The sequence below is a fragment of the Coturnix japonica genome, chromosome 1 (assembly GCF_054131305.1).
Source record: "Coturnix japonica strain WE chromosome 1, WE-NBRP24, whole genome shotgun sequence".
NCBI classification, from domain to species: domain Eukaryota; kingdom Metazoa; phylum Chordata; class Aves; order Galliformes; family Phasianidae; genus Coturnix; species Coturnix japonica.
Window position 1 is genome coordinate 160862168 of NC_140663.1, and position 21093 is coordinate 160883260.

The 21093-nt window shown below is 38.2% G+C and overlaps 1 protein-coding gene across 7 annotated transcripts in view; it reads left to right on the top strand.

Moving 5' to 3' along the window:
- Window positions 1-21093, top strand: part of ATP8A2 (ATPase phospholipid transporting 8A2) — a 280727-nt gene that overhangs the window by 72076 nt on the left and 187558 nt on the right. For all 7 annotated transcript variants that reach the window (XM_085536352.1, XM_015852108.3, XM_085536349.1 and 4 more), the window contains 3 exons: window positions 172-311; window positions 2928-3066; window positions 7435-7499. In XM_085536352.1, the coding sequence (XP_085392478.1) occupies window positions 172-311; window positions 2928-3066; window positions 7435-7499 (344 nt within the window). The remainder of the gene's footprint in view (window positions 1-171; window positions 312-2927; window positions 3067-7434; window positions 7500-21093) is intronic.

A 21093-nucleotide genomic window follows, 5' to 3' on the forward strand; every position in this document is an offset into this window, starting at 1 on the left:
AAGAGCCCGACACAGTATCTGTGGAAACAAGTGCATTAAAAATGTACAGTAAACCATAGTTCACTGGTTTGCAATAAGAGCTTCTGTGAGAAGAATTTATTGTTCATTAGGCCATTTTTTAGATATTCAGTCACTGCATGTACTAAAATTGCACTGCTTTCTGTTTTGTAGGTCTGAGGACTTTGTGCATTGCTTATGCTGATCTGTCAGAAAACTCTTACAGAGAGTGGCTGAATGTCTATAATGAAGCCAGTGTAGTTTTGAAAGACAGAGCTCAGAAGTTGGAAGAATGCTATGAGATCATTGAGAAGGTAAGACTTTTTTTGAGGGCTGAATGCTGATTGCTTTTGCATGCATTTTGGGCTAGATACAGTATAACAAAGAATTCTTTTCAGTTTCAGAAGAATGGAATTGTATTCTTAATTGAAAACCTGTGTAAAGTTAATCTAACTTGATAGCAGAACTGATATAGTCAGCATGTTGCATCAAGTTCCCACTTGCTAATATGTGAGGAGAAGCTGCTTCTTTTTTATAGGGCAGTCACAACTGAGGTTTTCTGAAGGATGTTTTGGGCACTACAGGCATTACCATGTGCTCAGTGTGTCCTGGAGCTCAAAAACTGCTCCTTTCATGTGAACTGTTGAATGGATAATTCTGAAAGTTTAAAGCAGGTGTGAGAGGAAGTTTGAACTGATGGCACGTCTGCTGAAATGTTAAGATGTCAACACTAGGGGCCAGTGTTTGATATTTACTGGTCTTTTATCTGCTTTCTCTGGGTATTTCACTGACTTTTGTTTAGTGGTTTGTTTTAAACACTTGTTGACCTTAAATTGCTTTTGTTAATATTAACAGTGCAATTCAAATTCCAGAAGCTTCTTCATTGGTTATTCAAGTTATTTGGGACAGGACAGGGGAGAAGACTGAGACTAGGATGGGAGCCAGCTTTAATGGAGTAAGAGAAATGCTCCAGCCACTCATGAAGTGGTAGCTGGAGATTAGGTATTGTTTTTTCAAATCTAATGTGTCATCTTCTGTTGGCTGGTCAGTAGCAGTGTTGTTATCTAAGCATTGATTCTGAAGATTTATGTAGCTTTTTGCCTTCCTGCACTTTGCTTTCATATTTTTACTGATTTCACCAGTGAAAAATTATCTTTGTTGATCAACCCATTTAACATGGGTTTGATTCTTTAACTTGAAGATGTTTTTCTCAGTCCTTAAAACATTGTTGCCATCTGCCTCCTTTCATAATTTAACATCTCAAAAATGGGCTGCCACAAGTAGGCTTTTGATTTGGAGTTTTGAACTTTGTAGCACCATATTGGAAGGAAAAAAATCGACTATATTCCTTTCATGTTAGTTTACTTTCTGGTCAGGGAGTGAGCAAGGAATTGCACTTGAAACTTAGATTTTCCTAGAGTTTGTGTTTCTCTGGTTAGTTCTCTAGTATAAGGAATTTTTAATATATATATATATTTCTAGATAATAAACTGATATTTAGTATAAAATAACTGTTTTAACATGCCATCTTTACATTTAAGGGATTTAAATAAGAGCGGGAGTGGTACTTTAATTCTGACTGAGGCCACGGGATCACAGTATAGTTGTGTGTGTGGAGACAAACTTCATCTGCCCTTTGGGTATCAGTAAATTGGCTGAGAGGGCTTCAACAGGTGCTATAGTAACTCCTTGCTTAGGTAGCTTGGCCATTCCCAAAACTGTGGTTTAATGTGTAATCATTTAACAGCTACGTTTGGGAACACAAGACAAGATGTTGCGGTTACATACTTGCTCTGTGTTTGTTATGTTCAAATGTTGCTTGCTAATGTTTTACCAAAACTCAAAAGGGTTTTTAAAGGGAATGGCTTATAGGAGTTCTTACTACTGCCTACTGAACATCTCTTAACAAAACTTTTTTGTTGTCGAGGCTTACGTTAATTAATGTTTAGTTGCATGCCTGTATGGATAACAGCTTCCCCTTCAGTTATTTATACATGCATAGATAAATACAAGCAAGAACTGCTGTAAATGTTCTCTTCATCTATTTTTGCTAATTTATAAGAAAATTAGTCCTTGCTAACATGAGAAGTTGTTACAGTCTTTGCTCAGTTCCTGAAATGGAGCGTATGGGTAAACTCAATTTATATCCATTTCTTTTAAATTGAACATTTTTGCATGTATGAGCAAGCATTAAAAATGCTTCTAATGTTAAAATTGGGTAACTGGGTTATGCCTTTTGACAAGATGTATTTCTTTGGTATTTTTGTCAGCCTGACTTTTTTCCCTGTAATGATGCCAAATCTCTTCAAGTAATCACTCTACAATTGCATATGAATATGGCTTATTCTGTAGTATTAAGTGGTTGTGTGAGACATTCTTTTCTGGCATGCATCTGTATTAGACTACGGATACTTGGATTGATTAATGTCCATACCACTTCTATTACATAGATGTAGTGATCATATCCATAAATAGTTGGAATAATTTTTGCTTTGATTGTATCTAGTTTATGTGCACATTTTGCAGGAGGGAAGTTAGTTTCAGTGATGTTATGCCAGGTGACTTTTGTTCTGTGGGCTTAAGAAACATAATCTGTGGCCACTCATCATGTTGCTACAGTGATTACTGAATATTCCAGTGTATATGTTCATCCACAGGATAGCTTTGGAGTTGTGTAAGTTCAATTAATTGCTTTTGAAACTCTGCCAACTTTCTGATCATAAACACTGGGTTCCATTCTATACATCCTGAAATGTGATTTGTGTGCTGGGGAAGTAGAAGAGACACGCCAAAAACCTGCTGCAGTATGTAGTGCTTGTCAAAAAGCTGTATTGGCAATGAGGCACAACATGTTTTTAATTCCCTGTTTTTAGAGTATTCTAAACAGAGATTTATCCTAAGAAACCAATCACTCAGATTCTTTCTTTCAGGACTTACTGCTTCTTGGAGCTACAGCCATTGAAGACCGTCTGCAAGCAGGTGTTCCTGAAACAATAGCCACACTAATGAAGGCAGAAATTAAGATATGGATTCTGACAGGGGACAAACAGGAAACAGCTCTCAACATAGGTATTCATTTTGGTTGCATAACGTTTGTCTGAGGTGTAGCAGGTTACATAGTAGATGTGATGTTTGGGGCTTTTAAAACAAAAACAGGCCTGATCTGTACTCATAGACTGGCTCCTTGGTAGCTGAGAGGCTTGTGGAAGCCTTTAATTTGGAGAATTGGGAATTCTGGAATGAAAGTTTTGCACTGAATGTCAGGCTACGTGGAACTGTTGGAGAGGATCCAGAGGAGGGCCATGAAGATGATCAGAGGGATGGAGCACCTCTCCTATGAAGACAGGACAAGGGAGCTGGGCTTGTTCAGCCTAGAGAAGAGAAGGCTGTGAGAGGACCTCTTTGCAGCCTTCCAGTATTTAAAAGGAAATTACAAAGAGAAGGGTAATTGACTTTTTACTTGGGTAGATAGTAACAGGACAAGGGGGAATGCTTTTAAGCTCAAGGGGGGAGGGTTTAGAGTGCACATCAGAGGAAGCTCTTTACAGAGAGAGTGGTAAGGTGTTGGTACTTACTGCCCAGAGAGGCTGTGGGTGCTCTGTCCATGGTGGTGTTCAAGACAAGGTTGGATGGATTGTTTGTCAAGGCACAAGGTGGGTATTCTTATGTCTTAAACTTACTGATGTATTCCCACCTTTCTGATTCTGTGATCTTACCTTACAGAATACTGTTTATAATAATTTAAGACCTGATCCACATGTACAGTTACATTCCAGTTACTGTATGCACTCTTGGGAGTAGAAGTGTCTTCATTTCCTCACAGTGTGTGGCAGTGATGCTTACAGTCTGCTGCTTGCTTTATGGATATGCTTATGTACTTAGGTCATCTGCAACTCTTGGCAGCCACCCCAAGGAGATGAAATACTTTGTTCTTCCAGTTTGCTCTTGATTCTTTGGTCTTCAGAGTTTGTGTGTTCAACTGTTGTCTTTTAATTGCATTATTGACTTCTCTAAAGAGTAATGCTGTAGGGTGGTTGCACGCCTTCTACTCAGTTGTGTGCCAGTTTTGCAGACTGAGTGTGTTCATGATGGCTTTTAATACTGATCAGACATTACAACTTAGTATAGGATGTAGGAGTTCTGTTTTCAGAAATGTCTTCAAGCATGACATACATTCTGCTTTCTGTTTTTAGCTGCTGAAGCTGTCATTAGCCTGTCCCTGCCAAAAGCCATAGAAGGCTTTGCAGTGGTCTTCTAGCATTGTAATTCTCCTGAAACAATTTGCAGAATCTGAACCTCCCTTGCCTTTCAGTGACTCTATTACTCTTAAATCTGTGACAGACATGTGCTTAGCACCATCCTGGTAGGCTCCCAGAAAATCTGAACTGATGTACTCTAGCCAATAACTTGTGCAAAACTAGTTGCATGTATGAAAGGCCCTAAAATCTTTTTCAGTAGCCATCAGCTGCAACTTACCCACAGTGTCTCTAAATTACTCCATTTTACATACCTTGATTCTGTATCTCCACATTATAGTAAGTGTGTAACCTGAAAGTCACGAAGCCACAGATCTACGTGTACAACTGCTTTCTGTTTTCCTTACCTTACTCAAGCCTCTCCTGGAATACTTCTGTCATTTTTCAGTTGCAGAAATTGAAGCAATGCCAGCGAGCTTCTCTGTGTCCCACAGCGAAGCTGGAGCAGGGCATACGTGCCCTCTGTAAACACGGAGGATAAGTGTTCTTGCCTCAGATGTATTCTGTATGCCTGCAGTGTGAGAGTGCCTGTGGGCTATGATCTTGAACTCTGGTTCAGGCAGTCTTTCTCCCAGGATACTTGAAGGGAAACAAGTCCCAGAAGCACTTGATTCATCTGCTCCGTGGGCTTTTAGTCAGACTTTTAAGTTTAAGACCCAGACAGCAATTCACAAGTGTCGATTGACATTTTATATCTGGCTTTGAGCCAGCAGTTGATCAAGTCAAAAGCATTGACAAAAATACGCCCTGATCTCAGAGCCTGTTTTTGTTTGTCTTGTTAGTTCTGCCAGAAATAGCTATTATAAAACTTCCTATATAAAACAGGACTACAAAATTCTCATGTAACTTTATGATTTCCAGATTTTGTTTTATATTAATACTAGACTTTAACATCTTTGTAGTTTGAAACTTGTGCATTATGCATAGATCTCCTATTCTAAGCTTGATCTCACTCCTGTTTAATGTGATGACAATGCACAAAATGATCTCTTCTGACTCTGTGACTCCCAAGTCGGACTAAGTTAGCATTTTCCAGTGTTTTTTCTCTAGCTCCAGTTGTCAATTGGCATCTTGCTAGATTTGAAAAATTTAAAATGAAGCATTGAGCAGCAGTTTAGAAACTACAGCTCGGTGTTGCAGCTGCTATTCCAATCAAATTCTCCTAGAAAATGCATTTGAATTGCTTATACTGAATTTGTAACAGCCTACTGCGTGAGGCTGTTGCTGTTCTCTGGGGAAAGAATAACCCTGGCATGGAGGGAAATGATTAAGTTTGTAATATCCTCCTTTTCTTCTCAGTAAAAATAAGGAAATAGTTCTTCAGCCTGGGACTAACTCTCAAAAATGGCAAACTTGGAACTGACTTCTCTTCCCAAGTCAGTGTTTTGTCTGTACCTGTTGTGGCTTCCTTTCTCAGTTCTGTGCTATTCCCTAAAAGGCATCTTCACTGGCGTAGGCTGTCTACAAAGCTTTTGTGTTGCAGGTTGCATTTCACTAGCATATATTTCATCTCTTTCCCAATGGTTTCCATGCCATTCCCTATCTTTCTGTAAAGCAGAAAGTACACCTTATCATCTTAACTGTATTAATAAGCTGCTGTTTCTGTAAGGCTGCATCTGATACTCATATTATACACAGCTGTGAAAATGGAATAGAAACAAAACTTCTGCAGGTAATCATATGTAGTGTCTGAAGGAGACCGTATGATGCAATTATGCCTTCCACAAAGAAAGATGAGGGATTTTCTTGACAGAAGTCATTGATGCAGGCTTGTCAGCCCTGGATTATACCCAGAAAACTGGCCCAATTATAAAAAATACTGTAGCCTGGATAAATGATTTGCATTGCAGTTCATGAGCCTGTATGGCCTTCCTTAGGAATCAAAAATCTCACAGAGAACAAATCCATGCCTCAAGTTTCTCTTACTGATGGGAGATACAAAGAGAGACTTAATCTTTTTATACTGACAGTGGTTCTACTCGCAGGGGTTCCCCTTGGGAGCATTACTGTTATGAAGTAGTATACTACTACAACATAAAAAAATGTAAATAGACCAGAAAAAAAACCCACAACCCTTTTTTAGGCCTCATTTCACAACCATTATTTCGTGAATTTTCTGTGATTCATTTTGATGCAAAAGTATGGCAGAACTGAAACAGTTTGATTGTATTTTCTTTTCTTGCATGACTTAGCTCAGCAATGAGGCATATGGTTAATGTTTCAATAGACGAATAAACCTGTGCTTATGAAGCCACATCACAGCGCCATTTGGAAGAGAACTTGCATGTGCTTTGAGAATGCAGTAGAGCCAGTCTGCAACTTTTGCTTTGCTTCTTCTCATTAATAGTGATGGAATTACACTGTTTATTCTGTTAACTCCATTCACATATATCCTGGATGGCTCATCATCTAATGTCAGTGAGGGAAGAACTGCTGGGTCAATGTTATGAAGTAGTCTTGCAACCTTTAGCTCTTAGTATTATAAAAAATAAGGAATTTTTCTAGTTTCAGTATTTTTTTCTTATTTGAATCGTGGTGTCCTGCTGAATGTGTTGAACTGCCTTCAGAGTGCTGCTCTGCACTGTGATGATGTGCTGTTTGTTGTTCGCACATGAAGAACAATCTAGTACAATCTCTTGATGCCCATAGGAGCTGGAAAAGGCTCTCTGAGTATCACCTGAACTGTGTTTTTTGATGAAACTCAGGATCACCTTCCACCTAAACCCCCACAGCACATGCTGAGGCTAAGTGGAGTGTGATGCAGTGATGTGTGCTGATGTAGAGTCTGTGCTTCCAGCTGTATGATGTAGCTTCAACTGACTTCAGATCCATTCCTTTAATGTGCTGAAGGTCATTCAGCTTTCATAAGGATAAATGAAGTTTATGTATAGGAATGATTACTTTTACTGTAGAGATATGCTATATCTCTAAAGAATGTTGTATTTTCTTTGGTTAAGCAGTGTATTTGGAATAGCAGATAAAATGGAGTCTCCATTGCTAATCAACTTGTCAAGTTGGAGCGTGGCCTTAACCTTCCAGTAGCCTGCCTGGTGGGAGTCACTGCTCACATGTAAATCCCAGTCTGACATACATATATGTATATAATCTGACTTCCTTTTAAGACTGAGTTCAACTGTAATACTTCTCCAAAAATCTAATTCTTCTTTCCTTTCTCTTGCAGGGTACTCTTGCAGACTCATTTCACAGAGCATGTCTCTCATCCTGGTCAATGAAGATTCCCTAGATGTAAGTAACTAAGTAAATTCCAGTGTAATTCTTGACCGAATGAGGTATTACTCAGAAAATGGAAAGTTGATGGGCTTTCTCACTTTGATTCCTTTCACTTGGCTTTAGGGGTAGCAAGATTAAACAACTCATTTTAGGAGACCACTAATGATCACATAACAAGCATGCTAAAAAGGATGTGTTGTACAAAATGAGCTTCTGTAGTCTCTGATCACAAGCCGTACAAATCAAACTAAAGTCTCAGAACAAGGAACTAATTAAATCCATGGGTTTGATTTTACTGTAAACTGGTGAAACCTGCAGTATGCCTTCAGGAATGTGGTTGGGCTCTGCTACATGTATAGGAGTAAGATGTTTGAAGAAAGGAAAAAGAAGCTGGAAAAAAGCAATTTCAGCATAGGAAGCTATCTTCAGTATTGCTCGGAATGGCTGCAGTCAAACCTATGTCTTAGTAAACTATCTTTTGAGCTCACCTGAGTGCACCTTCTGAGACCCAAAAATTAGATTTATAAGTGATAGCTGTGTTCCTCAGGTATGTTTAATAAATAAATAAAAAGAGTTCAGAAAATAAAAATAATATACTTTATCTTCTGGAGGAGGTTCATGTACATTTTACTAGTTTGCCTGTTTCAGTGTCAGCACTTGATATCACTTGAATATCTGGTTGCTATTAAAGATATTTGTAGGACAGGATGAAAGATCTATATTAAACAGAATCTGATACTTGCATTTAGAATTTGTAGTTCATCCTGCCTGACATGATGGGTGTTGCAAAGCTTGTATCCCCACATACCAAAGGAGTTAATGAATGCCTGGAAGTCCAGTGGCACAAAAAAAAAAACAGCTGAGAAGTGGTATTTTTCTAGTTGCATCTATGTGATTTAGTTAACAGCAGCCTTGACGGTGATTTCAGCTCAGACTCAAGTTTTCTGAATGCATCTGTAGCCTCTCATGCTCTAGTGCTCCAACTCACCAGATCTCAGGAGTTCCAGGGGGAGTCCATGGGGGAAAGGACTGCCTATGGGGGAAGAAAGGCTGCATGACTAGTTTCTGTGCAGCAAATTGCACCCTGGTGGAAGCTGTCTCTTGCTGAATTTGAGCAATGAAGGCTGTTACTTCTGCAGCAGAAATTAACTGTCTTCTGTGTTTCTGCGTAGTTAAAGTTGTTTAAATAATTCTACTTGGACGAGGAAACTGCTTTTCTTTTCTAAATTATTATTGCATTAGATGTGCTGTGATGGGAGTTATGTACATTTGGTTTCAATCAGATATCTTGCTGAAGACTCCCATCTGCTCAGACAAACTTATCCCACTTTTCCACTTCTGTATGGCCCCTCTTTGAGAGAACTATTCCCTTCCTGTGGGATCAAAATACTCTGCTTCTGATGAGTATTCTGCTGTACGTAGTTGACTGGACCTTTTAATCCAAAGAATGATGCAGAACCTCAATAGAAAATGAGCAGCTATCTCTCTATTTGTTTCACTAGACAGCTGTATTAGGGCTACGATCGTAGGAACAAGGAAACTTGGATTATTTTTTCTAAATGTATTGGGAACTCACCCCAGAAGAAGGAAAATGGTTGTGCCTGGTTTTTGAGTTTCTTATAGGTTTAAGTTTTTGACCCTAGAAATAAGACTTGTATTTCAATCTAAATTCAAACTAGTCCCTTGAAAATTTCTAGAAGGAACCACTGTGACTCCTGTGGTACCTATTTAGAAGTAGAGTTGCATAAAGATTTGTGATTCCTAAAGAAGGGTGTGCAGTATGAAGACAGAGGTTCTTATTGGGTAAGAGAATGAAAATGGAGCAACGTTGCTTATTATTTAGAAGTATCTGGAAGTTGGACAAGATGACCTTCAAGCCACATTGACTTTTTTCACTTCTTTTTGTATATAGTGATAGAATTGCAGGCAGATTTCTGTTTGTGAATAAATTGCAGAAGGTGCTGAGTGGTACCAGATATCTTCAGCACTTACTTGTAAATCATGACTTCAGGTAATTGGCTAAAAGGACCACGAGAGTGCAGTCTGAATAACAAAAGTGGCTTATTGTGTATGCTATAATGGAGAAGGCTTCCATCCTGGGAGGGCTCCATTAAACAGTAGTGTTGGTAAATGGAAAGGGTGTTCAACACTGGCAAAAATGAATTTGCCTTTTTAAAGAGGAAAGCCTGGAATTAGGCAGTAAAAAATCCATGCTTCAGTTTCCCCCCCCCTTTTTTTTTCTCAGTATTTCCCATCTATAACATCAGGAGCAGCTTGGCCCTGACCTTTGTGGAACAAGCCCCAGTTAATTGGTGTGATTGCACTCTTGTCTTGTTTACAACAGAGGTGTAAACTCTATGTTAATTACTTCTAAAATTTGGTATGTTTTCTGTAGCTTTAGGAAAGTAGGAGTTATGGTTAATTTTATCAATGCACTTCATATCCGTGACATCCTATTAGATCTTTCTGTTGTTTAGGCAAGCCTTTAATTCTTGTCTACAAACATGAAAATGGAGGCCTCTAACAGCTGTTTGATTCAGTAGATCCAGTGATGTGTTCATAGTGCTGCTTTAGTGAGAACTCATTGTGTGACCATAGCTCTTGACCATGGTCTTGCTCACCCATGGGTAGGATAAGTGGCTTAGGGACAAGGTGTGCTGACAGTCTCCACACTCTTCTTTTGAGTCTGCTTCAGATGATCAGCTGCCTGCCTGACAGCTTTAGTTGATGATCTCCACCTCATTATATTCATTAAATGCCAAACTAATTGTAACAAGCAAGTGAAATCTGACTTTACTTTTCCTTTCTTCACAAAGATCTACAAAAGCAAACCTGGCTACTAGACAAGAAACGTGGTTGGGAAAAGAGGCTGGAGCTATAGAATATAGCAGTTACTTTCAAAAACAATAAGCTTTCTTGTAAATAAATGTAGCAGCCCTGTTTTGGGAAGTCCTGGTAACTTCTTGAGAATTGGGGATCCAGAAGTGTGCATAAAGTCTGAATAAAGAACTGTGTACTTTTTATAGTGATACAGAAAGAGTTAATATGTAGATTTTAATACTGCTCTACACTGCTCTAGTTTTTAAGAGGAAACAGCTTCCTACAGTTGTACTGCAAATGAGGAAAGAGGTACAGTGTTAGAGGAAAAAAGTAGATATAGGGTAATAAACTGAGGAGCTTAAAGAGTTGAAAAGTCGGAGCAGTTTTGAAGCCATAGTAGGCTCTGTGATGGGGATTAGGTGAATGAGAAAATATTTTTAAAAAATTGTTAATTTTCAGTGTTAATCTGTCTTCTTATTGACGTTGTTACAAATGCCTGTGTTGAAGTGTTACCAGATGCATAATAACTCAGATATGAATCCACACCAAGCAAAGTTATATTGACAGAGAGACTGCAGAACTGTAGGGGCGTTCTTGGTCATGTGTGAAAAATGGCATGAAAATATTACTGAGGTTTCCACTCTCTTAGTGTAGGAAAGCACTTCGTATAGATGGAGATGTAAATGTTTTGAACTGTTCACTTGCTCAAAGTGTGAGAGGTCAAAGATGACAGTATCAGTAATATGGGTCCCTTTGTACGCATCTTACCATTGGCTCACTCTAAGGATATGGTGAGAAGCCCTAATCAAGCATGGATTGAGACAAAATGAAAACCCTCCTTCCTTCCTTTTTGCCTGACCTCTGTCTACACAGAAAAAAACACAATCAGCTTTCTATTTAATGTGATTTAAAACACCCAGGCTAAACAGGAAAACCACTTGGGTCGTCTTTTCCTGCTACCTCCAATTGTGAGAACATCTCGAAATGAGGAGTTCTCTGCTTGCTGACAGGATTCCTTTTGCTGTGCACTTGAAGATACTTTGCAGAAGTGAGTGCTAAAAACTTGGCAAACTGATGTTCTGTGGGGCCTTGTGCACATCATGTGGTGGTGGGAGAATGGGAAGAAACAATAGAAGGGTTCCATCTGTGCATAGCACGCTGTTTTCTGCAACTTTTAATCCTAGCTGGTATCTTCTGGCTTCTACTGTGTGAGCCAAAAAAGAGATCTAAGACTTAAAACAGTTCTAAAAAGAAAAGCTGGGTATCTTTCTTTTTTATTATTTTTATTTTTTAAAATTTTTTTTATGCTTTTCATCAGTGTTGTCATACTACTTTGTAGTCATCACCTCAAGTTTGTGATTATAAAAATGAAAATCTCTCTTCTGGTCCTGTAACTTTAGATAAGTTAGAACTGGAGATGACAAACCTAATCTCAGCTGAGCATGTCTTTGGCAGAGGTTCTAAGGAAGGGGTCACGACTGCTGTCTGAGTGATTTGGGGCTGAAAGTGATAGCTGTTAAACAGCATCTCCTGTGCAAAGTTGAATTTACTTTAGATGTACCATGCATCGGCATTCTTGGACCATGGCAGCATGAAGTACAGATTTTAACTTGAAATAGTCTGTAAAAACAAAACAAAAAAACCAACACAGTTGATATGCTGGTGAATAAGTGGATAGGTTTGTGCAAAAGCAGCAAGTAGAAAACGAGCATTGCTTGTTCTGTCTTCTCTTGGCCTCCCATCTGGTACATACTTACATTTAAGAGCAGTATTAGAAATGTTTCAGTAAACACCAAAACTAATGGAAGTTAGTTTATCAAAACTAATGGAATTTTTTATGCTCAGAGATAAAAGAAAAATGAGAAACAGAAATACATGATGTGTCAGATGAGCAAAAAAGCTCACTGATGGATAGCTGCTGTTCTTTTAAGTGAAGAAAATTGGTGATTACATGGTGTATCACGAGCACATATCTAATATTAATGGTACTTCAGCTAAGATAACCTTTTTCTTTCTGAAACAGGAGTACAAACTAGTGAACCTTCTGAACTAGTGCTTCCAAAATGGTTTTCATTGCATCAGCCTTAATGTTAAACCAGAGCGGCTCTGTATTTTTCTCATGGCCAAGCACCTTTACCACTATTTTTAATGTAGAACAGAACTTTGTGAAAGCAAGCCAAATGTAAAACCCTTATGTGCTTTGTTAATAATTACCACTGGTTCTTTTAATTATAAGGTAGTTTTATTCAGTTAATTACTGCCTATTTTTCAACACTGGATCTCTGCAGTTAATAATGGCTTGTTGCACCTGTAACAAATTATTACTGCTGCTCAACTTAGCCTAAAATGTATCAATAGAAGTTTCTCACACTGAAATCCTACAGCATTATATTTAATATATTCTGCCTCTGAAATCCATTAAGGCTAAAAATGAATTTTTACAGGATCCAAGTTGAGCTTAGAGCCTTTAAATATTGATGCCCTTTCCCCTTGTGTGACTTCAGCCCCCTCCTTCTGCTCCTTGGCATGCAGCAGCAGGTGAGATGTGATCGAACAACTGTCTTGGGTTGTTTTTGAGAGCTAAAATTTTTTCTAAATCTTGCAGTTGAGGGAAAAATCAATAATTTCTGTTCTCTTTAGAGAACTACTGGGAATAGAAAAGACTAATCCCTAGCTTGGTTCAACTGAATTCTAGAAACTTAGCATAATGATCTGCAAATGTTTATCCCTTGTAGACCTAACTACATGCATACATATGTTCACTTGATTTTTCTTTCCTTTTCATAATAAAGCTTCTTCAATTGAAAATGTTTTGGGCTCTGGATTTACATTGAGTGCAGTTCTTGAATTAAGTTTCTTCTTAAATTGGAAATGCCATTAAGTCATCTTTTGCAGCTCTTAACCTGGACAGAAGGTTTTTGTTGGCATGTCACTGATGTTGAATTGTGAGAGCTGTGGGAGGAAAAGCCGAGAAAGGGAAATCAGGTGACCCAAGAGGCCCTGGAAAGCTTGAGATGAATCCTGGATATTACAGCTGGTAAATCGTGGTGATGGTGTTTGTTACTTTCCATGCAGTAGGAAGAAGTGCTGCAAACTGTATCAGTTGGATCTCTCACTGAGTTGTATATAACAGTAGTGGAAGGGAAAAGCTAGAGGGAACGATTCTGAACCTATGTGTAGTATTTTGCTGTACAGTAATTCTGTTAATAGAAATGGAGCTACATGGTAGTATGTGTCCTGCAGAATTAGTGTGCTTGGTCTCAGAATTAACACCCAGTTACTATATAGATGTGTATGTAACCATGAACTGATGCTCCTGTGCAAGAAGGTGCTCAGTGCCAGCGTCTGTGATAGTTATCTGCCTAAAGAAGGAATAAGAATAGAAGCAGATGCTGGACTCCTTCATTCAGTGCTTGCTCAGCTATGTTTTTTTGTGTTCTACATTGTTTGGATGAGCTATTAAACGTGAATAGAAAACAATCTGTTCCTGCTATAATGGTACTGTATAGCACTGTTTAAAACACCACCACCAAAAAAAAAACCCCAAAACCACAAAAACCAATAACAAAAACAACAATCAAGTAACTTCACAGTATAATTTGGTGTTCCTTGTGAGTGTAGATACTTTAAAGATCATTTTTTGTGTTTCATAAGAGAGGAAATTAAAGTACTTTTTTTTTCCATCTTCTGCTGTCATTTTCCTGAATACTTTCAGATAAGTCAGTACTCCAGAAAACTGAGTCAGTGTCTGCAAGATTGGTTTTAGCCAACAACCAGCTCTTCAAGTAGATACTTGGGGTGCCCCTGTGCAGTCTGTAAGCTCTCCAGTTACCAGTCAGGTTGGAACTGTAACCACCCATACTGCATAACATGGCGAATTTGCAAAGGAGGCTAGTTAGGAAAGCTAGGGAAAGAATTCATTTCTCTGCTGTACCAGGTTATTTTTTATAGCTCATTTATTAATATACAAATTAGAGCTTGTGCTAATAAATAGTTATACAATGGATAGTGCCCAGTAACCAGATAGATCTACAGAAATATCGGATAGAAAAGATTGCTCTTCTGGTTTGCTTTTGCAAAATAAGTAGAAATGTTCATAACTCCAGATATTTGATAATCTGTGCCAGAAATGGATACGGAGAATATACAGCTTCTCATGTTAAAACCTGCTTCATTTTGAATTTACTGTGTAGAACTACAAATTAGGGCATCTAAGTGTCAGTGTAATGTAAGTTGGCCTTGTAGGTCGAAGCACACACAGGGCTTGTAACCAAAGTGTTAGATTTTCTCAGGAAGTAATACCATTAAGCTTCAGCTGTGAGCGCTGAATGAGTTGGGCTGTTATTTTTGCTTTATTATGCTTTCCTGTTTAGCATTCGTTAATGACTGTTTTCCCTTATCAGCAGTGGTGGTTTTTTGGTTTTTGGTTTTTTTTCCTGTTAGTATTTTCTTGCACTGTAATAGCTGGTTTGCATGAAATGGGAGTGCTCGTATCATAAAGATTGCAAGGATGTACTTTTAGGAATCCAGAGTCCAGGCTTCTAAATAACTGTTCTATAGCTGGTGTTTTGGGGGGTGAGGAGGGCAGGGTGTCTGATATTGTCTATCGTTCTCTCTGTCTTTGAAAAATGCTTTGGTAAATCACTTTTCCCTTCTTGTCTTCATCTCTAACAGTGATTGTATTGGACAAGACTCAGAAAAGACCTTCCAGCTTTAGCTTTAGGCTGCAGGTATTTTAGCAGCTGGGGAGTCGTCCCTGTAATGTCTTGTCCATGCTGTAGGACACAGTAGGTCATATTACAGAGAAGTAGAAAGGAAGAGTGTTGCCTGAATTCCATTTAAAATATGTCTCTTTTCTAAGATTTCTCATATGTTTGAGGAAAATGACTTAGGATGCTTTTCCTCTTAAAACTATTAATGATGTTCACATGTGTGAAGGGTTATCTCTCAGTCTTTGAGTGTTACCCGTAACTGTTCTCAGTTGTGTAACAAAAACAATAATGGCTTCAGTTGGACAGTGAAGCAAGTACCCGTTGGCTTGAAAGACAGGATTTTCTGCACCATACTAACATCTTCCGAACAAGCACAGGGAAATCATGGAAACTTAAGAATGCATAATGAGGTGAAAACAGGATTTTATTTAATGAGAAACTACCCATGAAATGCCTTTTCTGCTTACAATAAAGAGTGATGATGGTTTTAGGTGAACAAGGCGAACTGAAAGCCTGATTTGTAGGTAAATGTGTTATGAATACTGATCCTCTTGATTGACATGGTTAATATTACACATCTGTATAAACAATTCAGGTTGGCCTTTTGTATTGAAGGGTAAGAACTCAATAGCCCTTTCTTTTCTCAGGATACTTATTTTCATATCTGATCTTTTGCTTTCATTGAAGGGGAGGGAGGCCTTATTTATGTAAATTTATGGTGTGTGGTGCTTTATGGAGGCTGGTGTTTTTGTTTCTGGCATTTGTCTATTTGTTATTTTTTTTTCTATTTTTTTATGTAAGCAGTTTTCCCTTTTTGGGCTAGTTTAAAGCAATGAGATTGATTTGCCTGCACTGTTAATTTAATGAGGGTAGCAGACATCTTGCTTTGGGATAAGAATTAGGGTATGACTAGATTGCATTTTCAGGAAGCAAATTTAGTTATATAGGCATCTGTGCTCTTATTTTTATGGTTCACGTAATACTGATTTATTACTTTGTTAAACCGTTTCCCAAAGATTAGTTTCACTTTTTAAAGAATTAGAGCATCCTTCTTGTAGCTGAGGCTTGGTTACTTCTTATGGCTTGTTCATCCATCATAGGAAGGAATAAATTTTCCTCTCATGATAATTAAGGAAAGACTTTTAACATTTGGGTCATACCAGAGAAATGTCTCACTGAATTCTGCAAGCTTATTGGTCTGTGTCAGAAACTAGAGTTAAAGAATTCTCCATCTATATGAAGTTAATATTTGTGTGCCTTCTGCCTTCCAAACTTGTACACTGAATAGAACTGATCAGAAAATCATTTTGAAACTGTAGATTTTTCACCTGCTTTGTCCATCAAGAAGTACATTTGATGCTTAGCTGAAGTAGTGATGGTAGAGTCATTTTTTCTCCATTTTATATCTTGAAAGGGATTTGTTAGAGAAGCTGACTGGCTAGAAGTTAGGTGCTAAGATAGTTTTGAGACAAAACTGGATTTGGATATCTTGCATCTGATTTACTTGAGTAGGTTTGTTTTCATTCTGTGTCACTTGAGTCATGCTCGTTATTTATCTAAACAGAATACAATGCTGTCATAGCAAGTTATCTGGAAATCACTAGTTTTTCTATTTTCTACCCTATCTGAAACCTCTACTTTACTGTTAGGAGTATTACATTGCTCTGTAAGCAATGTAAATGTTAATGTTTTGTAAGGAGAATGCCTCAGTCCATCCTTATGGAATAGATGCCACTGACTTAAAGTGCTTGAGCAGTTATGTTATCCAGTGGCATGTGATTTTACAAGTAATGCCAGAAAGTGCCAGATCTTACAGGTACTTGCCAAATCTTATAATTATCTGAAGCAGTGTCCTAAGCAGGCCTAGAATTTTCATTCTGAAATGTCAGAAATTAACGCTGGGAATTTTTTGTTGTTTTTGTTGTTGCCTCCTTTATAAAGTTCTGGGACCAGGAACATTCAGAGCTGGAGTGCTAGGTTGCAGCAGCATGTATGTCTGCCATGTGCTCTGGTCCTTCATGCTATCAGGACAAGATGAACACAAAAGCATGGGTGGGGAGTAAGGGCTGAGGCAGATTACTTCACAAGCTTGGAGTGTTTGTGCTCCTCCTGGATCGTCCTTAGTCCTTTTTTCTTCTACTTTGAAATAGGCTAATTTATGAAGAGGGTCAGAATCAATGAGAAGCATTGACTCAATTCTACCATGCTTTCCCTTGTACCCCACCGTGATAAAAGCAGATGGTGAATTTCTGAGTTTCTGATGGTGATGTGTTCTGTTTGTTGGTAGAGTGGCTGTATTTCATGCCAGGCCTCACCTGAATAAAACACAGGCTTGTAAAATAAATTGTTCAGCTTTGTCACTTAAGTTCCCTCCTCAGGCTCCACAAAGCTTCTCTTCAGCTGTGTCTTGTTCTGCTGTGAGATGTGCTTATCCTGGGAATACTTTTTTCCTTCTTTTTTTCCCCCCTCTAATTGTTTCCCTCTTGTATATCATGAACTTCTTGTTAACATTCGCGTAGCATTACAGACATCTTGTGACAGATGATTTGTGTGGCAAAACTAGCTGTTAAGAACATGATTTCTGAATTAGTAGTTTTCCAACCTTTTAACTTTTCTGACTCCTCCATAAATCTCAAATTTGTGCATATATATGAACTGTCATAAAGTTTAAACTTTGCAGTTTACTTTTGATTTGGTTGACTGCACAATATGGTCTTGAAAAAGCAGAGTGTTTCCGTATGTCAGGACAGTTCTCCATCCTTGCTATTAGCTCAGATAAGCAATGTAGGATACTCTGTGTAACTGACTCAGTCAGTCTTACGCAGTTAGATAATAGGGATCAGGGTTAAATCTTAGCACTTTTACATCAGTTGGTAATGGTCAAGAAAAGAAAAAGAAAAAGGGGGGGAAAAAAGTATAGTATGTTGTGATTAGGTCTTTTTATGGAAAGACAGACTGCCTGCATGTTCTGTCGAGGAATGTAGTAGTAGCCTGCCACAAACATGCTGTCTAGATGGGAGAAATCTATTTTTAATTTCGAGTAAATTCCCCTGAAAGAATGGAAAACATTCCTCCTATTTATTCATTTACAAATATGGCATATTGCAAAGGTTTTCTTTTAAAATTATCAGCAGACAAGAAAAAGTCAACAGCTTGCAGATTTGCTCCAAGAGAATTCTGCGAATATGTAATAGGGTCTATAAACTAGAAGACAAATGAGCTTTTGGCAAGTAGGGCTGCTGTAAGCTGTGTCTGCACTTAGGAATGGTTGGGTGCATGCTGTGATGTTGAGCCCCTGGGAATTCTGAAGAAATATGTGGAGTTTAATGATAAGACTGTTGTCTTCCAGCATTATATGCCAAAGTTGCGATGACTCACAAGCAACTCGTTCGGTGGTGAGTTGGGTCAGCTTGTTACTGCCTCCTTGTTGAAAAAAAAATTGCCAATTTTAAGCTCAGATCTCATACTGATACTCATGGACAGCAACTCTGCATTACTACTTGTACCATTTCCTACTGCCTTTCCTCCAGGATAATGCTATTGATGGGGGAATTCTTCAGAGAGCCTGGAATTATTTGAAACAAGCAAAGCAATCCTTTACTCAAAGGATTTATTGAGACAGCTACAAGCATGTGAAATCCTCTGAAGCTCTTTTTGGTCACTGTGAATGTTGATCATTGATGGTTTCTGTTGGCTGAGATGGAGAACGTAGAATGCTTCCAATGTGTGCCGTTATTTCACCCTATGCACTACCATTACACTGGGGCTTGATGTAATGCAGCTCTCTTATCATTCTGAAACTGATGTTGGAAAGCAGCTTTGTGAAATGACTGTGAAGCTTTTAGTTTTGCCTGCTTTACAAACCTGATTTATTCTTTTTCTGGTCTCCTGGTTATGTTCCCAATTTATAGTTATACCCCAGATCCAAATGCTGTTTTGTAAATGAGAGTTTGCAAATGGAATGAGCTGAGTAGTTTTGGGTCTCACTGTGTACACTCTTGGGTTGAGTTTTATGTTAAAGAGATAATGTTAGAGCTGAAAGAGGGTGACTGCATACGTGCTTCAGAATATTCACCTGAGTGTCTGCCTGGCTGTATCCAGAGATTCTGAAATAACTAATCTGAATTCCCTACTGGGTGCTGCAGACTTCATGTCTTTATCAAGAAGACTGCCTGTCTGGTGATACAGAGCTTTGTAGTAAGCCCTCTTGCTGTTTTTTTCTTAACTTGAGTTTTGCAACCTGTAGTTTTCATATGATTAATTATAACTTAATAGTGATATTTTTAATGATCTCTGATACAGGGAAGTAGTTGGTGATGTGGTGACATTCTGATGAATGGCTTTATGGGAAATACCTCAGAAGATACAATATGGCATTTAATGTGACACAGACTTCTGAAAAATCTCAGGTGGAAGCCTACTTGTCTAGTTTATCCAGTCTGCACATTTGTGCAGTGCATGTGCCTTTGGATCCCTTACAATCATATGAAGAGAACTGCTCAGCACAGAGTTGCTTTACCTTGTGTTTCAGTTAACGGTAAAGAAATCAGCAACTCCAGCTTAGGAAGCAACCTAGATGTTAGCTCAGTCTACTTTCATGTTCCTCTTGTTTGAAGTAAAGCCACATGGCACTAAGACCTTAACTAAGACTCCTTCCCTAAGGATTCATCTCTGAGGGAAGAACTGGAGCATTCCTCTGTGGGGCTGGCTCAGGTAACAGTGATGTTAGGTAGGAAGTTCATGCTCATGTAGGCCTAGATCCAAGCACTTGCATGATGTTTAGAATAATACATGTAGCTTGTATTCAGTATTCAGCTGTGATCTGTTCTGATACTCCAGGAATGACAAGGTAACCCCTAGGACAGGTAGATCTTGAAATGCTATTTAATATAGGATCAAAGCAGTAATTGAATTGCATTATTAGCAGATATCCTAATTAGACCAAAAGACTGAAAAATGATGGTTATTTAGTAGAAAGCTGGCCTTAAAATCTTCATCTATTTTCTGAGTCCAGCAAAGCTCGTCACTAGGAAGCTTTCTTTCAAAAAATGGAGGGATTTGGTGCCTGTGTTTAATTCCAGCTCTTGTAGTTAAAGTATAGAATTCACTGAAATAAGAAGATATGGTCATTTGTAGAAAGACAAGGTATCAAATTCTGCAGTAGAACTGGGGACCATTTATGCAGCTAATTGTGACCAAAGATGTCTGGCTTGAAGAATTCTGCCCTCTCAGTGGGGAAAAAAGGGTCAGCAGAGCATGTCCGTTCTGATGTGAAGTTTAGTAATCTGTAGAAGTCTGGGAAAATGTGGATGAATAAAACCAATTAATAGTTTAAGGGATTTGTAAGATCTCATTTGGTATGGTAACATCTATGATGTCGTTGTAGCAGTAATGTGTCCTAACTTATCTATAAATAATGTGAGGAAGGAGGGGCAAGTTCAGAAATTAAAAAAAATAACGGCTAGTTAAATTTTTGAACTTATAATTTATTTTCAAGTTATTAAAACGTAATTGCTACATCTCTATTAGGTTTAATATTACCGCGATCCCAAGGGATTTATAGCTCTATCCAGAGCTTGACAGACAAACTCTACAGCTCAGTAGACAGAGTTAATAAGTTTAGTAAATATTAATAAAAATAAATCGATTGTACAACTATATCTTTAGGGAAATTACTCTGGTGGTTTAATGTTAAAAAGGAACATGATCTTGATGTTTTTATGGGGTTTTCTTATTAAAATTATTTTTAGTAATTGAAGAGAGTATCATATTAATTAGATAAACTTTAATAAAACGTGAGATCCATACATGGGGTAAACTGATAGGGAACTAAATGGTGTGTTTTTAAAACTAGGGGAGAAAAAAAGGCTTTCTGAAAGTTAGTGATCACCTCTAGGGAATGGTATTTATTTGAGTAGAAAAGAGAAGTTTGCCTGGGGCTTTCTTACATAGTACCTTTATATTCTTGGCTAGAAAATAAAAAATACAGGAAACCATCAGCATGAAAGCAATTGGGTGTTGTGTCCAGCTTCACTTGAGTCTCTGCTGGGCAACAGTTAGACAGAGTTCAGTTTTAT